At 37.8% G+C, this 19,353-nt stretch overlaps 1 protein-coding gene across 1 annotated transcript in view; it reads right to left on the reverse strand.

Moving 5' to 3' along the window:
* Window positions 1-5,922, reverse strand: part of CEP162 (centrosomal protein 162) — a 111,365-nt gene extending 105,443 nt beyond the window's left edge. The window contains exons 1-2 of the mRNA XM_027854209.1: window positions 5,545-5,922; window positions 3,973-4,096 (exon numbers count right to left, since the gene is read on the reverse strand). Coding sequence (XP_027710010.1) covers window positions 3,973-4,032 — 60 coding nt within the window. The 5' untranslated portion in view covers window positions 4,033-4,096; window positions 5,545-5,922. The remainder of the gene's footprint in view (window positions 1-3,972; window positions 4,097-5,544) is intronic.
* Window positions 5,923-19,353: the final 13,431 nt, after the last annotated feature.

The following is a 19,353-nucleotide window of genomic DNA, read 5'->3' on the forward strand; positions in this document are numbered from 1 at the left end:
TCAAATGAGGTCATTAAAACAGGTGGTTTTTTTCTCTTCCAACTCTAAAGCCTATGGTGTCAGTTTGAATATTCTAGAGGCCGGACAGTAATTACTTAGGAGTGTTAATCTGGGGAAACAGACCTAGAGCTTCCCTGGATTAAGTGGAACTTTGGGGAAGGTGCCCATAATAGCTTAGAAGAGCTAAAGTACACAAACATATTTATGAGATAGGTCTTCTTTAGAAGTTTTTGGTAGTTCTAATTTGTTCTCAGTGCCACTGTGAAACCACAGAGAACATTTCTGTGACTTCTCTCCTCTCTTCCTATTCCTATTCTTAGTTTTCTTTGTTAGACCATCAACAATCTCCCACTCCTTAGCAAGGTACCTCCCAAAACTCTGTCCCTGATTATCTCTTTCTATACTCTCCCTTGATGATGTCACCTAATTCTACAGGTTCAATTAACATCTATGCAGATTACTTCACAATCTATACATACAACCAGTCCTAATTTCTCTCTTATATACCAGTCCCATATCTCCCTGTCCCCTACCTTCAACTAAGCATGTCTTAAAGTGAACTCATCTGTGTCCAGAAAACTGTTTAAGTTTCCCTATTTCTGCTTTGTGCACCACAATCTTCCCAGATTTGTAACCTTGAAAGATATGCTTCACTCTTCCCTTGCCCTTAATCTCCCATCTGTCCTTAAGTCCTAGCAATTCTACCTTTACAACAGTTAGTGTCTCTGTTCTTATTCTCCATTCACACAAGCCATTACCTCATTCAAGTTCCCATCACCAATCACCTGGAATATGGCAACAGCCTCCTAATGAGTTTCCCTACTGCCATTCTTTCACCTCCACATCCATCCATCCTTCACACAGTACCCACAATTATATTCCTCAGGCATAGGTCTGACCATTTTACTTCCAGGTTCAAAAGCTTTCAGTGGCTCCCAAATGATCATTACTTCGAAGACAAAGTACAAATTTCTTAGCTGATTATGGCTTTCTATAATTTGGACTCAACCTGCCTTTCTGGCTATACTTCATATTCCAGACCTAAACAAATTCCACAATTCAGACAAACTACACTGCTAGCTGTTCCCCAAAACTAAACATTTCATCTCTCTCCAACATATCTATGCCCAGAATATGGTCTTTCCTCTTCTCTATCTTTCAGTATCCTTATCTTCTATTTAGGTGTAGCTCAGTTGGCACTTGATCTTTGCCAGCTATTACTACTCACTCTTCCTCAAATTTTCCTACTTTGGTCTCATTTCTCTTTTGCCCTCTTCACGGTTTACTTGGTATAATTCCTATCCATATACATGTTACATTCTTATGGTATAACGTCCCAACTAAAATCCCATCTTTTACAGGAAGCTTTTCACAACTCCTCTTAATTCTAATGTCTTCCCTCTGTTAATTATTTCTTGTTTATCCAGTATATAACTTACTTTGTACATATTTGTTTGCATGTTGTCTCCTCCACTGGATTGTAAATTCTTTGAGGGCTGGAACTGTCTTTTGCCTCTTTTTTGTATCCCCAGCACTTTGCACAGTGCCTGATATGTAGTAGACAGTTAATAAATATTTGTGGATTATAGTGTACTATCTTTTCTGATAGGGAATGCTTTTTATTTATTTATTTTTGATGAGGTAATTGGGGTTAAGTGACTTGCCCAGGGTCACACAGCTAGTAAGTATCAGGTGTCTGGTCTGAGGCCACACTTGAACTCAGGTCCTCCTGACTTCAGGCCTGATGCTCTATCCACTTTGCCACCTAGCTGCCCCAGGGAAATGTTCTTTGTCCTTGTTTCCCTAGTACCTAATAGTGCCTAATAGTGGCGCTTAGTAGTCAACAACTCAACAAATATTTATTAAATACCTAATATGTACCAGTGATGTGCCACATGCTGACATGCTAAAAGTCCTAACTATCAAGAAGCTTAGTCTAACGAGGTAGGCGAGACAGGAATAGCTATATATACACAAGGAATATAAATGTGACACATACACACACATATGATAAAATGTAGAGAATCTCAGAAAAAATTAGATTAAGGAGGACTGGGAAAGGCTTCCTGCTAAAAGGTAGGAGGCAGGGATAAGGAGGGAGAAATTTTTAGGCACGGGGGACAGTCAGTGAAGATGTAGGGAATAGAGATATGCAGTGTCTTATCCAAGGAATAGCAAGAAGGCCAGTGTTACTGGATGGAAAAGCAAATGGAGGGGAATAAGGATAAGAAGACTGAAAAGGAAGGAAGAGGCCAGAGTATGAAGGGCTTTAAAAGCCAAAGAGTAGATTTCATATTTGATCATAAAGTAATAGGGAGCCACTGGAGTTTACTGAATAGGGAGATGACATGGTCAGACCTATCATTAAGGAAGATCATTTTGACAGCTGACTAAAGGATGAACTGGAGTGGGAAGAGTCTTGAAGCACAGACACCAACCAAAGGACTGTTGTAATAGTTCAGGCAGGTGGTTGTATCAGAGGAAAAAGGGGGTAAAATCGGTAAGAGAAATTATAAAGGTAGAAATGATAGGACTTGACAAATGATTATATATGGGAGGGTAAGAGAAAATGAGGGGTCAAGGATAACATCTAGGTTGGGAGCCTGGGAGAGTGAAAGGATGGTGCCCTCAACAGTAATATGGAAGTCTGAAAGGGGGAAGGTTGTGGGGGAAAAGATAATGAATTCAGTTTTGGATACATTGAATTTAAGATATCTATGGGACATCTGGTTCAGGATGTCCAATAGACAGTTGGGTGATGCAAAACTGTAGGTGGTCAGGAGAGAGGTTAAGGGTACATAAACAGATCTGAGAGTTATCTGAACAGAGATAACTGAATCCATGGGAGGCGGAAGAGGGCCAGGACAGAGTGGTAGGGGGTACTCACAGTGAGTGGGCATAGCCTGGATGACTATCCAGCAAAGAAGAATGAGAAAGCATGGTATGACATGTAACATTGGAAGTCACGCTTCCTCACCCTTAATCCCCTATATCTAATCAGTCCCTAAGTCCTAGCAATTTTATTTTCACAACATCTGTCCTTTTCTCTCCACTCACATAGCCATCATCCCATTTGGGGATTTTGAATCAATAATTCAGTGGGCTAAGGAGGGGTAGGGTGGGTTGCCATACCTGGAGGTCAACCAATAAGCTTTCTTAATAAATTTTAAGACAATTAAGGGATTAATATAGAGCCTAGAGCAGAAGCATGATGGTGATTATAGGTGAATTCCACACAGCGGGACACAGAATTCTCTGCTTCTCCAAACAGTGACCTTGCTGGTCTGCTAGGCATGGCTCTTCCCACCAAAGTTTGATGTACTAGTGATAATAACTGGGATTTACTTAGTAATTTACATTCATTATTTCATTAAGACCTCTACAACAACCCTGTGTAATGTTATAGCAGGAGTACCAGGACAAAGCACTGTCATGAAAACCTCGAAAAGAGAGTATCAAGGAGATGAGGGTGATCAGCAGTGTCAAAGGTGCAGACAGGTCAAGAAGGAAGAGATTTAAGAACATTAGTAAATGTCAGTTGAATCAAATTAAAGTTAGTAAATGTTAACTTATTCAAAACACAAAATTATTCATGTCGATGGATTTAAATTTTTATTTTATTATGTTCTCAAATATAGTTAAAAATCAAAGTTACAGAATAGAGTCAAATAATTATTAGAGGTGGAAGGAGCATTAAAGAAAACCTGATCCAACCTCTCACTGACAAGGATTTTCCCAAGGCTAAAGAACGAAAACAAGGACCCAAGTCTTGTGACTCTTAGTCTGGAGTTCTTTGTACATCAAAAGACAGTGACTAGCTGATCAGCAAGCACATTTAATCAAATTTAAGATAAAATTGTTCAGGTACTGAGCTAGGCACCACACAAAGGACAGAGGAGGGGAATATAAAAAGACAGTCCCTTTTCTCAATTAGACTAGCTCTCAATTAGCCTCTTAAAAACACAAACTTACCTCTTTCATAAATTGCTCAAACTCTTCATCTAGTTTTTCCTTTGAATATTGATGAGCCATAATCAGCAGATAGTTTTCAACTCCCAAAGCAAATATTCACAAATTATTTACACAAATGGAAACACTAAATGAAAAAAGACAAACAGCTTTTGAGGCATTTTATACTTCTGAAAGCACACAATGACAAATTTTGTCATTAACATATTTACAAAGTGACTAAAGACAAAAAATTCAATGCCATTCTTTTACAAATTTACCATATATTCAAATACTGACCATTCAATGCAATTCAAACAGCAATCAATACAGAATTTTCAGTTATCTGAGCTAACTGTTTAGGAAATAGTTTCCAAGAGTTTATTTCTTATACTCTCTGTAGCTTTTACTTCATTATCCAGAATGTATTTCACATATGAAACACTTAATATTTAAACAGCAGTCTTTAAAATATTTCCTCAATTTATACACATAAGCAGTGGGGAGGAAAAAAAAAACAAACTGGAAAAGGCAAATTAATAAAGCCTCCCTTAAATATGCAAAGATCTTTTTTTTAAGAGCTATAAATTATATAGACACAAGGTCCTTTTACTAATGTATATAAGAAACACCTTTAAGTTACTACATCTTTCCTAAACTTTTTAAGACACAGCAAGGCTTCACTTGACAGGTTGATAAGATATTGGGAAGCATCAAAATACAGATATATAAAATTTATTACTAAGTCCCTCTATATACACTTCTTCTCATTCATTCAAATCTTTATTTTGAGACTTACTATGTTCAAAGCATAGCAGCACACATTGGTGGCAAAAATACAAAACTATCTTACACAGAGATAGTAAGTATATACATATAATCAAATAAAATAATATTATACATAGTAATAATATTCTAACCTTTTTAAAATTACATAATGATAGCTAACAGTGGGTCTGTTGCTTTTATTCTTCTTCAGGTCAATTAATCACTCACTATTATATAAATAATTGAAGAAATCTAGTAACACCTAGATACCTAAGACCTACAGAGGAATCATCCGCGATGACTTGCTCTTATTTCCTATCCTATACCTGGACTTCAAAGACTTAGAAGCCCTTCCAGCCTCTAGATTCAAAAGGTGCCCAACTGGGTATTCAGGACAGGAAAGGAGGGAACAGCTCTAACCTTTATTAAGTTCAGGAAGAAGACACCTCAGCAAAGCAATCCAATAAACTACTACTGATCACCTTCTAGGGATTTTATACACACATGCACTCAAAACACAGAGTTCAACATACATACTTTCAGTTGTTTATTCTTGACAAGCTTCACATGTGTCATTCTCCTACACACTGGATCTTATGCAGTATTTTGCACGCGCACACACACACACAGTTACCTATATGCACTCAGTCTCACACTCACATGCCCTCTCATACACACATTGCATCTCATGTACTCCTCTCATACACGCACAACTGTTACCTACACACATTGTTGCACACTCATATGCTCTCCTACACACACTGGATCTCACTTTCTCTTTCACACACACACACACACACACACACACTCACTCACTCACTCACTCACTCTTAGGCTCTTGTCCTCCAGGCCGCGGGACAAGGGACCCGGCGGCTCCTCAGCATGGAGGGGGGCAGCCTCACATCCACGGCCCACTCTGCTCGCTGCTGTCCGGCCTGCTTAGGGACTCGCCCGGCGGTTTCCTGGAAGCGGGAGGAGGGAGCGGGCGGACGAAGAGCCAGGTTCTAAGACCACAGCCTGAGGCGCAGCCCAGGGCAAGGGAACGGAACGCCAGCGGCTCCAGACACCTAGGGCCTTGGAAAAGGGCAGGGTTAGGCTCGCAGACCGCGGAGGACAAAGAAGTCCCCGACGCCTCCCGGCAGCTCCAGGAGCCACTCAAAACCGGTAGCCAACAGTTACTAAGGGAACCGACCGGCGCCACGAAACTCCTGGAGATCAGCTGACCAAACACTAGGTTATAGTCAGGTGACGCACCAGCCAACTACCACCCCTCACCCCCTGCGCGCGCTTGTAATGGGCTGGTTCACAGACACCGAGGAGGAGAAGGTGACCTTTGAACCCAAGTGGAGTCCAGCCTCCTAGTAGAAGGGCTCGAGAAACTTTGAATCAATAACTCAGTGGGCTGTGGAGGGGTAGGGTGGGTTCCGGCACCCGCGGGTCAACCAATAAGGCTTTTTAATAAATTGGGAGACAGTTAAGGGGTTAATATAGAATCTGCGACAGAGGCATGATGGTCTTTATGGGCGAATCCCACTGCCTCATGGGATATGTAGTTCTCAGCCTCTCCAAACCGAGAGCATACACAAGTCTCCTGGACATGAATCTTCCCACCAAAGTTTGATGTGCTAGTGATAGTAACTGGGATTTACTTAGCATTTCACATTATTTCATCTGGCCCCCTAAAACAATCCTGTGAAGCAGATACTACAGATTTAAGCCTGTAGATCTTATTGGTAAAGGCCATTCAATAGTCCACATGCATTTATAAAACACTTACTCACTATATGCCAAGCACTGTGCTTAGTGCTAGAAATACAGAGGAAAACAAAAACAATACTTGTACTCAAGGAGTCTGATAGGGAGACAACATCAAACAACTATATTACAAAATCTAGGTGTATATAAACATGTGTGTGCATGTATGTACTTGTATGTATATATTCACATGTGTTAATACATATTGGTAGGTGTAGTCCTGTATATCAAATATAACATGTATATTAAATATGTGTGTGAGAGATGCCTATATAGATACATTTTAATATATACATTATGTTTACTGTATAACACTATAGAAATATACATAGATACATGCTTGAATGTATACATACATGAACATGTATACATATATGCATATATGTGTATAAATGCATGTACATGCACATATCCATTATACATATATATATATGTATCCATATCCATATCCATCTCTCAGTTTCTCTGTCTGGTACTGGGGAAGGCCTTTTACAGACATTGGTATTTGACCAGACTCTTTAAGGAAGCAGAAATGTGAAGTTGAGAGGGGAAAACAATCCAGACATGGGATACAGGCAGTGTAAATTCAAGGAGAATGAAAACTGAGTGTCAAGGTTGAGGAACAGCAAGATAGCCAATGTCATTAGATCTTAGAATAAATGAAAGAAAATGATGAAGGGAATTAAAGTGTAGGAAGACTGGAAAATCACAGAAGTTTGTGAAGGACTTTAAAAGCCAAACAGAGGATTTGATTCTGGTAGTAATGGGGAACCACTCGAGTTTATTGGAGAGTGTGTGGCAGTCAGGCCTCTTCCAGAAGACAGTGATATACAATGTCAAATGCTACAGAGAAGTCAAAAAGAATGAGCATTGAGAAAAGGCTATTAGATTTGGCAATTAAAAAATCATTTATAACTTTGGATATAGTAAACCATACACAAATAAATTTATTAACATTTATCACATATTATGTTACATTTATTATTTACATTTACTAAATGTGGATTATGCGTCAGGCAATGTGCTAAGCAATGGGGATACAAATAAGAAAAAGACAGTTACTGCCCTAAAGGAGCTTACAATCTAATGGGGCAAGACAATACACAAAAGAAAACTGTAAAGGGGGGGCAATGCCCAGAGAGTACCTGGCACTGCGCCGTAATGATGGTGTTAGAGTTTAAACCAAACAGAGCAGCTAGTGTCAATTGAAGACAACAGTCTCATTTGAATGATGATATTTGAATCCAAACTGCAAAAGAGAGGAGAGATATGAGAGAGCTGGCAAGATAGTCTGAAATATAATTGAAAAGAGACTTAGATTAAATTATTTGTTCGTGATAATATGTTAAGTGCCAGGGACTGGATTTGAATTGCAGGTTTTTCAGAAAGCAAGTCCAGTCATCTCTCCACCAGGCTATACGATATCAGAGTTTAAAGGAGCTTTGCAGTTTAGCTAATCTAACCCCATAATTTTGTAGACAAGGAAACAAAGACCCAAGTTCTGCACTGACTTATCATCTAGATATTGACAAAGCTACGTCTGCTGACTCCTAGTTCAGTGTTCTGTCCAATACAGAAAGAAAATGACTTTTCAATTCAATTAAACACGTGTATTAAACACATAGTATGTGTGAGGCAATGGAAAAAGATCTAGCTGCAGAGTCAGGAAACCTTGAGTCCAGCCTTTGTTAGTACTGGCTTTGTGACCTTCAGTAAATCAGTGCGATTATCAGTCAGTAATCAGATTATTAAGTGCCTACTATGTATCAGGCAATGTTCTAATAGCTAGGGATAGAAATACAAAAACAAACCCAGCTGTTGCCTATTATCTAAATTATCTTAATCTGGGGCCCACTGAATATGTGGCTAGATTTCAGCAGGAGCTTTGAACTGGCATGGGGAAAAAATACACATTTTTATTTTCCCTAACCTCTAACTGAAATTTAGCATTTCCTTCAGTTATGAATGTAGGCAATAAACCACAGTAATATTAGTAGTATCTGGTAACTGCCAAAGGAATCCCTTACACACACAAAAAAGATTAAGAACCCCTACTCTTAATTCTAAATCACAGAACAGTTGTCAATCTACATTGGTAATGGGAGTTTCTTCATAATAAGCTCATTACACAGATGAAATCATAGGTCCACTATGCAAGCCACCACTCTACCCAAAACATATATACACACATGTATGTATATACAGGCACATATATAGATTATATGTGTGTATAGACATGAATACATAAATAATATATTCAAGGCACTGTGCTAGGTCTTCATTCAACTAGCATGTCTGTGTGCCTACAATGTGCACATAATAAAAGTGATGAAGAGACAAAAAAGAAATGGCCACTGTCGTCAAGGAGCTTACATTTTCCTGGTGAGAGAGTAGTAGAGATAGAATATATACAAGGACCAAGTCATTTAATCTCACTGGAACATTCCCCCCTCATTTGTGAAAACATTGCTTTGATATCTCTTTCTTGAAGAGATCTCTTGTCTTTCCCATTCTATTGTTTTCTTCTATTTCTTTGCATTGCTCATTTAAGAAAACCTTTTTATCTCTCCTTGCTATTCTCTTGAATTCTGCATTTAGTTGGGTATATCTTTCCTTTTCTTCTTTACCTTTTGCTTTCCTTCTTTCCACAGCTATTTGTAAAGCCTAATCAGGTAGCCATTTTGCTTTCTTGTTCTTCTTTTTCTTTGGGATGTTTTTTGTTCATGCTTCTTGTACAATATTGCGAACATCTGTCCATAGTTCTTCAAGCACTCCGATCTACCAGATTTAATTCCTTAAATCTATTTCCACATCATACTCATAAGGGATATTATTTAGGTCAGATCTATATAGTCTGTTGGTTTTCCCTACTTTCTTCAAGTCTGAATTTTGCATTAAGAAGCTCATAATCTGAGCCATGGTCTGCACCAGGTCTTGTTCTCACTGACTGTATAGAGCTTTTCCATCTTTGCCTGCAAAGTATATAATCAATCTGGTTTTAATGTTGACCTTCTGGTGATGTCCAAATGTAGAGCTGCCTTTTGGACTGTTAAAAAAGAGTGTTTGCTATGATCAGTTATCTTGACAAAACTCTCTTAGTCTCTGCCCTGCTTCATTTTATACTCTAGGACCAAACTTGCCCATTAATCCAATTATCTTTTGATTTCCTGCTTTAGCATTATACTCCCCTATGATGAATGTGATTTTTTTTGGTGTTATTTCTAGAAGATATTGTAGGACTTCATAGAACTGATCAACTTTAGCCTATTTGGTTTCAGTGGTTGGAGCATAGACTTGTATTACTGTGATGTGGAATAGTTTGCCTTGGATTCAAACAGATATCATTCTATAGTTTTTGAGATTATACCCCAGTACTGCTTTTCTCACCCTTCTATTGACTATGAGAACTACTGCATTTCTTCTAAGGGATTCTTGCCCACAGTAATATACGTAATGATTGCCTGAATTAAATTCACCTATTCCTGTTCATTCAAGTTCACTGAAACCCGAGGTGTTCATGTTTAATCTTTTTTTTTTTAAATCTTTCTATCTCCTGTTTCACCACATCCAGCTTACCTTGGTTCATAGATTTTATATTCCAGTTTCCTATGCAATATTGATCTTCTGCAGCATCTGACTTTCCTTTTGTCACCAGACACATCTGCAGCTGACCTTTCTTTTGGCTTCGACTCAGCCACTTCATTCTTTCTGGAGTTACTTGTAGTTGTCCTCCATTTCCTCCACAGTGGTGTGTTAGACACTTTATGACCTGAGGGGCTCATCTTCTGGTGTCATATCTTTTATTATTTTAATACCATCCATGGGATTTTCTTGGTGAAGATACTGAAGTAGTTTGTTCTGTTCTCCAGCAGATCACCTTTTGTCAGAATTCTCCACTATGACCTGTCTGAGTTGGGTAACCCTCTACAGCATAGCTCCTAGTTTCATTGAGCTATTCAAACCCCTCTGCCAGGACAAGGCATTCATTTTGGATTTATATTATCTAAGCAACTTACAAATCCCAATCTCTTTTCAAATCTTTTTTGTGGCTTGGTTTTTAAGATGAAGAATCCTCCTTGAAATAAAGCTTTTCACCTCTAAGAAGTGCTACAGTTGCAGGAATTACTTCCTAAACTCTCAAGTTCATGAATTAGCTGCCTGCCAAAACCTAGAAACATTCTCCCCAGGATGGTTGCTGTTTGGTCACTTGTACTCAAGGAAAGAAACACAAAGCCTGAGGAAGTCAAGGAGTTGAAATTCTGTCTCAGGTTTATCTAGATCATGCATGTACTTGCTACTTTGTGCACAAAGCTTCCATAGATGCTGCTAAGGAAAGGAGGGAGAGAAATCCTCCACCCCTACTCTTATAAAGTCCAAAGGAGAACCAACAGAGTTCTAAGTGACATGCTCAAAAGACAGAAAGTGAGAAGATCAAAGATACTGGATTTTCCTTTTAAAACCCACTAAGAAGACAACTTTTCCTGTTTCAATCACCTATCCTCTTTGACACCAGCCCTCTCTTCTCACACAGAATATTGTGTGAGAACAGAGGGTCAGACAAACCAGAAGCCTCAAGTGATGCATCTTAAATTTGGCAAGAGGCTATAGCAATAGCCCGTCTCCATACATGCCCTCTGAGATGGCTCCCACCTTCTCCCTTAAGTCCATAGGAACACATAAGGGATCTCTGCACTATCAAGAAAGTATAAGTCCTTCAGAAGTGAACCTAAGCAAATCTCTCTCCATAGAACCAGAGAACATATGCCCAACTCCATGGGCCGTGCTACAGTTCAGCAGATCAGAGATGTTGGTTTTATCACCTCTGTCTCTTATAAATAAATAATAGTAGCATTGAGGAATGGGTGTTCAAACTGCAAAAGAGAAAAACTGGGAGAAACATGTGAACTGTGTTCTTTAAGGGCTGTCATTTCAAAAAGATTTGTTCTGCATATTTCTACAAGAGAAAATTTGGGACCAAAAAGCAGAAGTAATGAGAAGGTAGTGCTTTTGCTCAACATCAATTTGACAATTATCAAAAACTAGACCAGGCTTCCTCTGAAGTATCAAATTCCCATTAGGTGAAAGTGTCTGAGGAGATAGACTGCATATTTGCACTACTCCCCTTAGCCTAATCTCCTTCCAGACAAGCTGGCCTATTTACTGTTCCTCATACGTACCATTCTATTTCTCACCTCATATCTTTGTATGAGCTGTCCCTCATTTCTGGAACACATTCCCTCCTTACTTTAGCTTCTTAGAATCCCTCCCTCCTTCGAAGTTGATTCAAATACTACCACCCACACAAGGTCTTTCATAATTACTAGATCCTTCTTCCCATCACTTTGTATTTACTTTGTGTGTTGTTTCTCTAAATAGAATGTCAGTCATTCATCCAACAACCATTTATTAAGCACTTACTGTGTGCCAGGCACTGTGCTAAAAAGTACTGCCTGTATACTTACAAAGCTCACATTCTAAGAAGGCAGATAACATATAAATAATTGGATATATACAGATAATATAGAAGGTAATCTCAGAAGGGAAGGTACTAGCAGCTGAGGGAAATGGGACAGACCTCCTGAAGAAGGTGGAATTTGATCTGAGTCTTGAAAGAAGCCAGAGAAAACAAGATGTGGAAGTGAAAGGGCATAGCATTCCAGGCATGGGGGACAGAGAGACGCATGGAGGCAGAAGATGTGTTGCCATGTAGAAGCAACTGTAGGTAGACAAGTGTAAATGAATTTTGGAGTGCATGGAGGTAAGTAAGTACAACAATACTGGGAAGGTAGGAAAGGGCCAGGTTACTAAGAGTTTTCAGTGCCAAATGGAGGAGTTTATATTTGGATTCAGGAAGACTCATCTTTCTCAGTTCAAGTCCAGCCTCAGACACATAATATCTGTGTAACCCTGGGCAAGTCACTTCACCCTATTTGCCTCAGTTTCCTCATCTGTAAAATGAGCTGGAGAAAGAAATGACAAATCACTCTAGTATCTTTGCCAAGAAAACTCCAAATAAGGTCACAAAGAGTTGGACATGACTGAAAAACAAACAACAAAGGCACTTAATAAATGTAGAGGGAACCCCTATATTGAGGTGGATATTGAGCACTATGACCTCCCAAGTCCCTTCTAGCTCTAAAGATTTTAGGATGGATGGGAATAGCTTTTTACTTTTATCAGTTTACCACTTAATTTGTTTACCCCAGCTATATGTCCATCCTTCATATGTGTACTTGAATGATATCTTTCTTGCATTATAAAGACTTAGAGGAAACCAATCATATGACTTTGATTTTAGTTATACCATAACACCTAGAACAGCAGTGTGACACAATGATTAGAGTTGGCTCAGGAACCCAAAAGACCTATGTTCAAGTCATACCTATGAAATATAATCACTGTGTGATCTCACACAAACCACTTTAGAGTTCTAGGTAACTCTAAGGCTCTAAATTATAGAAAAGGTACCGACCTGCTTTTCAAGGAAGTTTCCTTACCTAGTTATTTTCTATATGAATGAAATCACAAATTCATTCCCTATCCTTGTCCATATATAGTAACTAGCAAAGCTGTATCCACAATTAACCACTTTATAATGGATTTTCAGTACAATATTCTCCATCTTGGATGGTAGCCAGAGAACTGATGGAGATCATAGGAGAAATCATTCTGATAACATGATAACTTTGAAAGCAGCAAGCAGTCTTGAATGTTCAGTAGCCAGAATCCTTTTTCTCTTTATTGAGCTCATCTCCTTAACTTTGCAGAGAAAAAGGAATAGTACAACATTTTTTTTCCTCCTGAGCTTCAGCCAGAGTAAACCATGGGTAGGTCGATGGTTAAAAGAAGAAGAAAAGAACAGCAAGAAAAATTCTGGAGTCTGGATTAGTAAAATGTAAAAGGGGTGATTGACCTTGGGCAAGAAAGGGAGGGAGAAACAATTCCCATAAAAATCTAAAGAGAGTTGTTTGTAGCTGTAGGAAATAAGCCAGCCAGCCATTTCCTTTAATCTGCAGTGAAGAGCAACAGGTCTTTGGTATTTGTGTAGTAGATAACGTATGTTATACTGACATAGGTGTTTACCCTAAACTAGAATCTGACCTGGAGTGCCAACCATAGAGTTTAATCCTCTTTTTTTTGTACATGGCTAAAGGCTATGGCTTTTGAGTAGGGGGTGGAGAGTGTGTTTTATTGTGAGTGAGAGAAGGCTATTTATTTTTTTTTGTCTCCTTGGGCAAAAATCCATAAATAATGTATTTCTAGGAGCATAAGTTTCAGTTGTTCTGACCTGTATATTTGAGAATCAGTATCTTTTTTGTATTTAATCTGACTGATACATTTATAATATATAAAAATTCGATATAAAATGCAAACCTAAGAGCAGCGAAGGCTATCATTTTTACTAAATTAATTTTGGATGGGGTTCATGATCTAATCTAATTCTTACTGAATTTTGTTTTACAAAGAGTAATTATAGTGAGGTTCCAGTGTAGCTGTATAGTTATCCCTTTCATATCATGCCTTTCCCCATCACAATTTCGATATATCAAGGGTCGGCATAAAAAATTAAATGGGAATTTTTTGGGAGTTTTGAGGAAGCCACAGACAACACATGAAGGGCAGCAGACAACACAGAAAAAGTTTGGAAACTCAGAAATGCATAAGATATTTGTATAGTATTGTATAATATCAGCCCAAATTTTACAATAAAGTACTGTAAACATCCCATAAAAAGAAAAGAAAAATCAGACTTCTTCTATGATGTGGAGGGAAGGACAAAAAATTTTATGTGGATTTACCAGATCATAGGGGCTCCACCCCTCTAACCCCCTCAATGTGGGAGGGATAGCTCTAGTGGGTTTAAATTATTTGAGAGGCAATTCTGGTGCCCCGAGAAGTGAGAATGGGAAACTGGAATCAGATATCCTTAGAAAGCAGTAGGGTATAGAGAAAAGAACACTGGTATTGGAGTTGAAGGACATCTTGCTTCTGATACTTAATAACCCTGGGTGTCAGTTTCTTCAACTATAAAATGGGGAGATTTGACTATTTGGCCTTTGGGGTTCTTCAAAGCTTCAGATCTGTGATCTCTCCTCTACCTCCCCCACCCAAATCCTCTCCTCTAACAAGCTTCTCTGTTACTCTTGAAGGTACCATCATTTTCCCCATCATTCTTCTGAGCTAGCAATCTCAGTGTCATTCTCAATTACTCTCTTTCACTCACTCCACAACTCCAATCTATTGTCAGGTCTTGTCAAATTTTCCTTCACAATAGCTCTCCAATTTAGCCTCTTCTCTCCTTCCACATAGCCACTACCCTGGTGCAGGCTCTCACTATCTTACTTTTGGATTACTGAAATAGTTTTCTGGTTAGTCTTTCTGCCTCAAATCTCTTCTCACTCCAGTCATCTGTCAAAGTGATCTAACTAAAATACAAGTCTGGTCATGACACGTACCATCTCCCCTCCCTCCATTAACACAATAAACTCCAGTAGCTCATTATTACCTTCAGGGTCAAATATAAAACCCTATTTGGCTATCAAAACTTTTCATAACCTGTCCCCTATCTATTTTTCTAGGCTTATTACATTTTTCTCCCCTTCTTATACTCTAAGATCTAGCCTCCTTGGCCATTCTGCTATTCTGTGACATGACACTCTATCTCCCCCCTCCCTGCATTTCCACCAGTTGCACCCTGTGCCTTGATTTCTCTCCTTCCTCACTTCAGCTTCCTGACTTCAATGAGACTCAGCTCAAATCTCATCACCTTCTGTAAGAGATCTTTCCTGGTCTTCTCAACTGTCATCCTCTACTGCTGGTGCCCTCTGTAAGATTGCTTCCCATATTTGTTTATATGTGTACATATATATGTGTGTATGTATACATATATACAGACATATGTTTATATACATGTGTGTGTATGTGTGTGTATGTATACATATATACACACACATACACACAAAAATAGTTATTTACATGCTGTCTCCTCCATTAGAACAGGAGCCCTTTAAGGAAAGGGACTTTGTTTTTCTTTCTTTGTATCACCAGCATTTAGCACAGTGGGCAAATATTAAGCACTTAATATGTTGATTTATTAGTGCCTTTGTTTAGCAGTTAAAGCTCCCCACAACCTGGTATTATCTTAACTTTCCAGACTTACTACAAATTACTCCCCTCTATGTATTCTATGGCCTTCTCGATGTTTCTCACACATGGTTCTTCCTTTCCTGACTCCCTGCTATTTCATGAGCTATCCCTCATGTCTGGAATGCTCTCACTCCTGACTCCTGCCTCTTAGAATCTCTGGTTTCCTTCAAGCACCACTCTCTGCAAGAGGCCTTTTCTGATTCCCTCAGGTGCTAGTGTCTTTCTCAATAAGCTTATGTTGTGTCTGCTTGCATCTGTTTTAAATTTAACCACGTATGTGTATGTGGTCTTCTGTATTAAAATTAAATGCCTCAAGGAAAGAGATGAGGATATTATTGCCTGTCACATCTTCTTCCTAGAGTTGTTGTGATGCAATATTTGTAAAAAAAACACAACAACAGACTTGTAAAAGGAAAATGCTATTCAAATGAAAATGATGATGATAGCAATGTTTCCTTATGTGGTATGTATATAGTGGGTGGGGTGTATGGGTTCAATCTTCTCCCCTCAGACTGTAAGTTTCTTGAGGGTAGGAACTGTGCATCTCAGTTCTTTTTTTATTTAGATCTAGAAAGGACCTTGAATTCATCTTGTCCATTTTACAGATGAAAAAACTGAGACCCAGAGAAGTTAAATGACCCAAAGTCACAAGTATTATGTAACAGAGTCAGACGCCGAGCCTCTAATTTCCACTTCAGTACACTACCTCTCACCTCTTCATCTGACAGATAAGGAAACTGAGTCTGAATGGATAGATAGATAGATAGATAGATAGATAGATAGATAGATAGATAGATATAGGGCAGCAAGATGGAACTTAGCAAGTTAGAGCACTGGGCCTGGAGTCAAGAAGACTGGAATTTAAATCTACTCTCAGACACTAGATGTGTGACCCTGGGCAAGTTACTTAACCTCTATTTTCCTCAGTTTCTTATCTGTAAAATGGGGATCATAATAGTACCTACCTTTCATGGTTATTGTGAGGATCAAATAAGATAATAATTGTAAAGTGCTTAGCTTAGTGCCTGGCACATAGTAAGTGCTCTATTAATGTTAACTTTTATTAGTAGATAGATAGATAAATAGATAGATAGGTAGATAAGAGCTTGTACTAAGCACTGGGGATATAACCAAACCTGCCCTCAGGAAACTTACATTCTCATTGGGTAAGATAATACATAATCAGGTGCTGGGGAGGGGCACAGATCAGTGGCAGAATTTGGATACTCAGAGGCAAATGTCATGGAGTCCTGAACTTGGGGGAACCAAGGGTCCAGTGAGAGAAAGAGATCAGTATAATGGCCAGGAAATAAGAACCCTTCAAAATTAGCCTATTTTTTTCAGCCTCAGAGTCCATTTTTGTGCTTGTAACTTTTCTTTAACCTTAGAAAATGAAGTAGAATGGATAAAAGAGGATTTTTCAAGCTGTTTTTGTTTTTCTTATATAATATATATTTTATTGTAACATTGAGATATGGAGGAAATATGCAATCATCCTATTAATAGGAATGAACTGTTCTTGAAATACAAGGGAGAAGATCTTTACCTGAGCTAGGATGATCAATACACCGTGAGAATCTAGATGATAATTTGAGTCATGAATTTTTTTGCAGTTCTCCAATAATCCTGAAAATATCTATTGAAAGTAGCTTAATATGATGGAATACTACTGTGCTGTAAGAAATAATGAGCTGGTTGATTTAATTTTTAAAAATTTTATTTTTAATTTATGGAATAAAACAAGCATTTCTATAACATAGTACAATAAAAAAGATGATTACATATGAAACTACAAATCTATTATGCACAACTTGCTATTCCTTCCTTTCGAATATACAACACAATTATCCTGTAAGTTTCTTTTTTTTTCTTCTTCCCTCCCCCATGCCCTGGCCTAGAGATGGCTACCATTAGACATAAAATGGTGTATATATATATAATTATTCTATGTATACTTCTATTTATCAATTCTTTCTTTGGATGCAGATAACATCTTTCTTCATATGTCCTTCATAGTTAATTTGAGTATTTATAATAGTCAAAATACCTTATTCGCTCAAAGTTGTTCTTAAAACAATGTTGCTTTACTGAATACCATGTTCTCTTTGTTCTGTTCCTTTTATTCTTCATTACTTCTTACAAATCTTTCTATGTTTTTCTAAAATCATTTTTCTAAAATCAGAGAAATAACTGATAAATAGAAGCATGCATAGTATATGTGTTTGTGCATATATATACATACACATACACAATTGTGTGTGTGTGTGTGTGTGTGTGTGTGTGAAATGATGACCTTCTCCGGTGTAGGGTGGGGAGATAGGGAGACAGTTTGGAACTTAAAATGTAACAAAAAATAAATAAAATTAAGTAAAAATTTAAAAAGTGTTTGAAAAAAGTAAAACAGCTTAATATAATTACAATTTGGTTCTCTCTATAAATAGGAGAGTTAGCAACATGCTTTGACTATTTTTGTCAATATGAGAACACTATAGTGTTTGTGCAATAAAAACAAACAAACCCAAAAAAACCCAAGAAAAAAATGTCTGGATTTCAGCAGTTATCACCATGTCATTAATTAAGTCTCATGTGGCAATGGCCAGCTTAGTCTGTAGTATATTCTCTTTCTCTCTTAACTTCATCTAATTGAAGAAATCCTGCATTTCAAGAAACAATATGAGAAATTTTTTTCGAAGTTTGTAAAAGTAGGAAATTATTTTGGTATGTAATATATACACACCACATATATTTTAGTCTCTTAGTTCAAAAGTATCTAGGTACCTTCATCTGTGAGAGTATTTTAATTCCATTTAGAGGGCATTCCATTCATTCCATTAGAAAGACAGCAAATAGAACAGAAAAACCTCTGTATTTGGAATTAGAGAACCTGAGATCAAGCCCTCCCTGTGCAATTTATTGCCTGAATAACCTTGGGCAAGTCACTTAACCTATCTGGGACTCAATTTCCTTGTCCGTAAAAAAAAGGGGCCTAAGATCTCCACCTCTAAATCTGTGATTCTGTGATTCATTCCTTTGCAGGACCTAACATAAAGGAAGGTAAAGTAGATGCTCTGAGTAGATAACTTCTTTTGAAGGATTTTTTCCCCCTCATTTCTAAACTAAAGATAAAAATCCTTGTTTTTGTTTAAGTGTGTCTGTGTGTCATGTTGGCAGAACTGTTTGCTCTCTCCTTTGTGACCCTGCTCTTTTCTTCTTTTCCAATTCAGCTATTGAGATGTTGGGTACCACTTCTAAAACCAGCCATTCTATTAATAAACTGTTTAAATTAAATCTCTTTCATATAAATTTATATCATTGTTCTATAGCAATCTTATTCTCACATATGTATATACATATACACACATATATTCCATTGATAGATTAACAATCTTCAATGATTAGGGAATGAATCCATTATGCTTTTGACGCTTCTGAACTTAAAATAATTATTGGCTTAAAGAAACATATCCTCCTTAATTTATAAACCTATATTGCTTGAGCCCAGAATTGTTTTCTCTTTCGTTTCAAGCTAATTATTTGTCTCCTTAAAAAAAATCCAAACAATATTCTGATACGCTAAAGGCCTAGTAAATATAATAAAATAATTAATCAACCAGTCAGCATTTTAAAGCCCCTACTTTATGCTGGCACTATGGTAGATAATGAAGCTTTTCCTCTGCCTCCAGATGCTAGTGTCTCTTCCTCTAAGGTTACCTGGTATTTGCTTCTTTTTGTAAT

The sequence above is a fragment of the Vombatus ursinus genome, unplaced genomic scaffold, assembly GCF_900497805.2.
Source record: "Vombatus ursinus unplaced genomic scaffold, bare-nosed wombat genome assembly UNPS02000582.1, whole genome shotgun sequence".
Classification (NCBI taxonomy): domain Eukaryota; kingdom Metazoa; phylum Chordata; class Mammalia; order Diprotodontia; family Vombatidae; genus Vombatus; species Vombatus ursinus.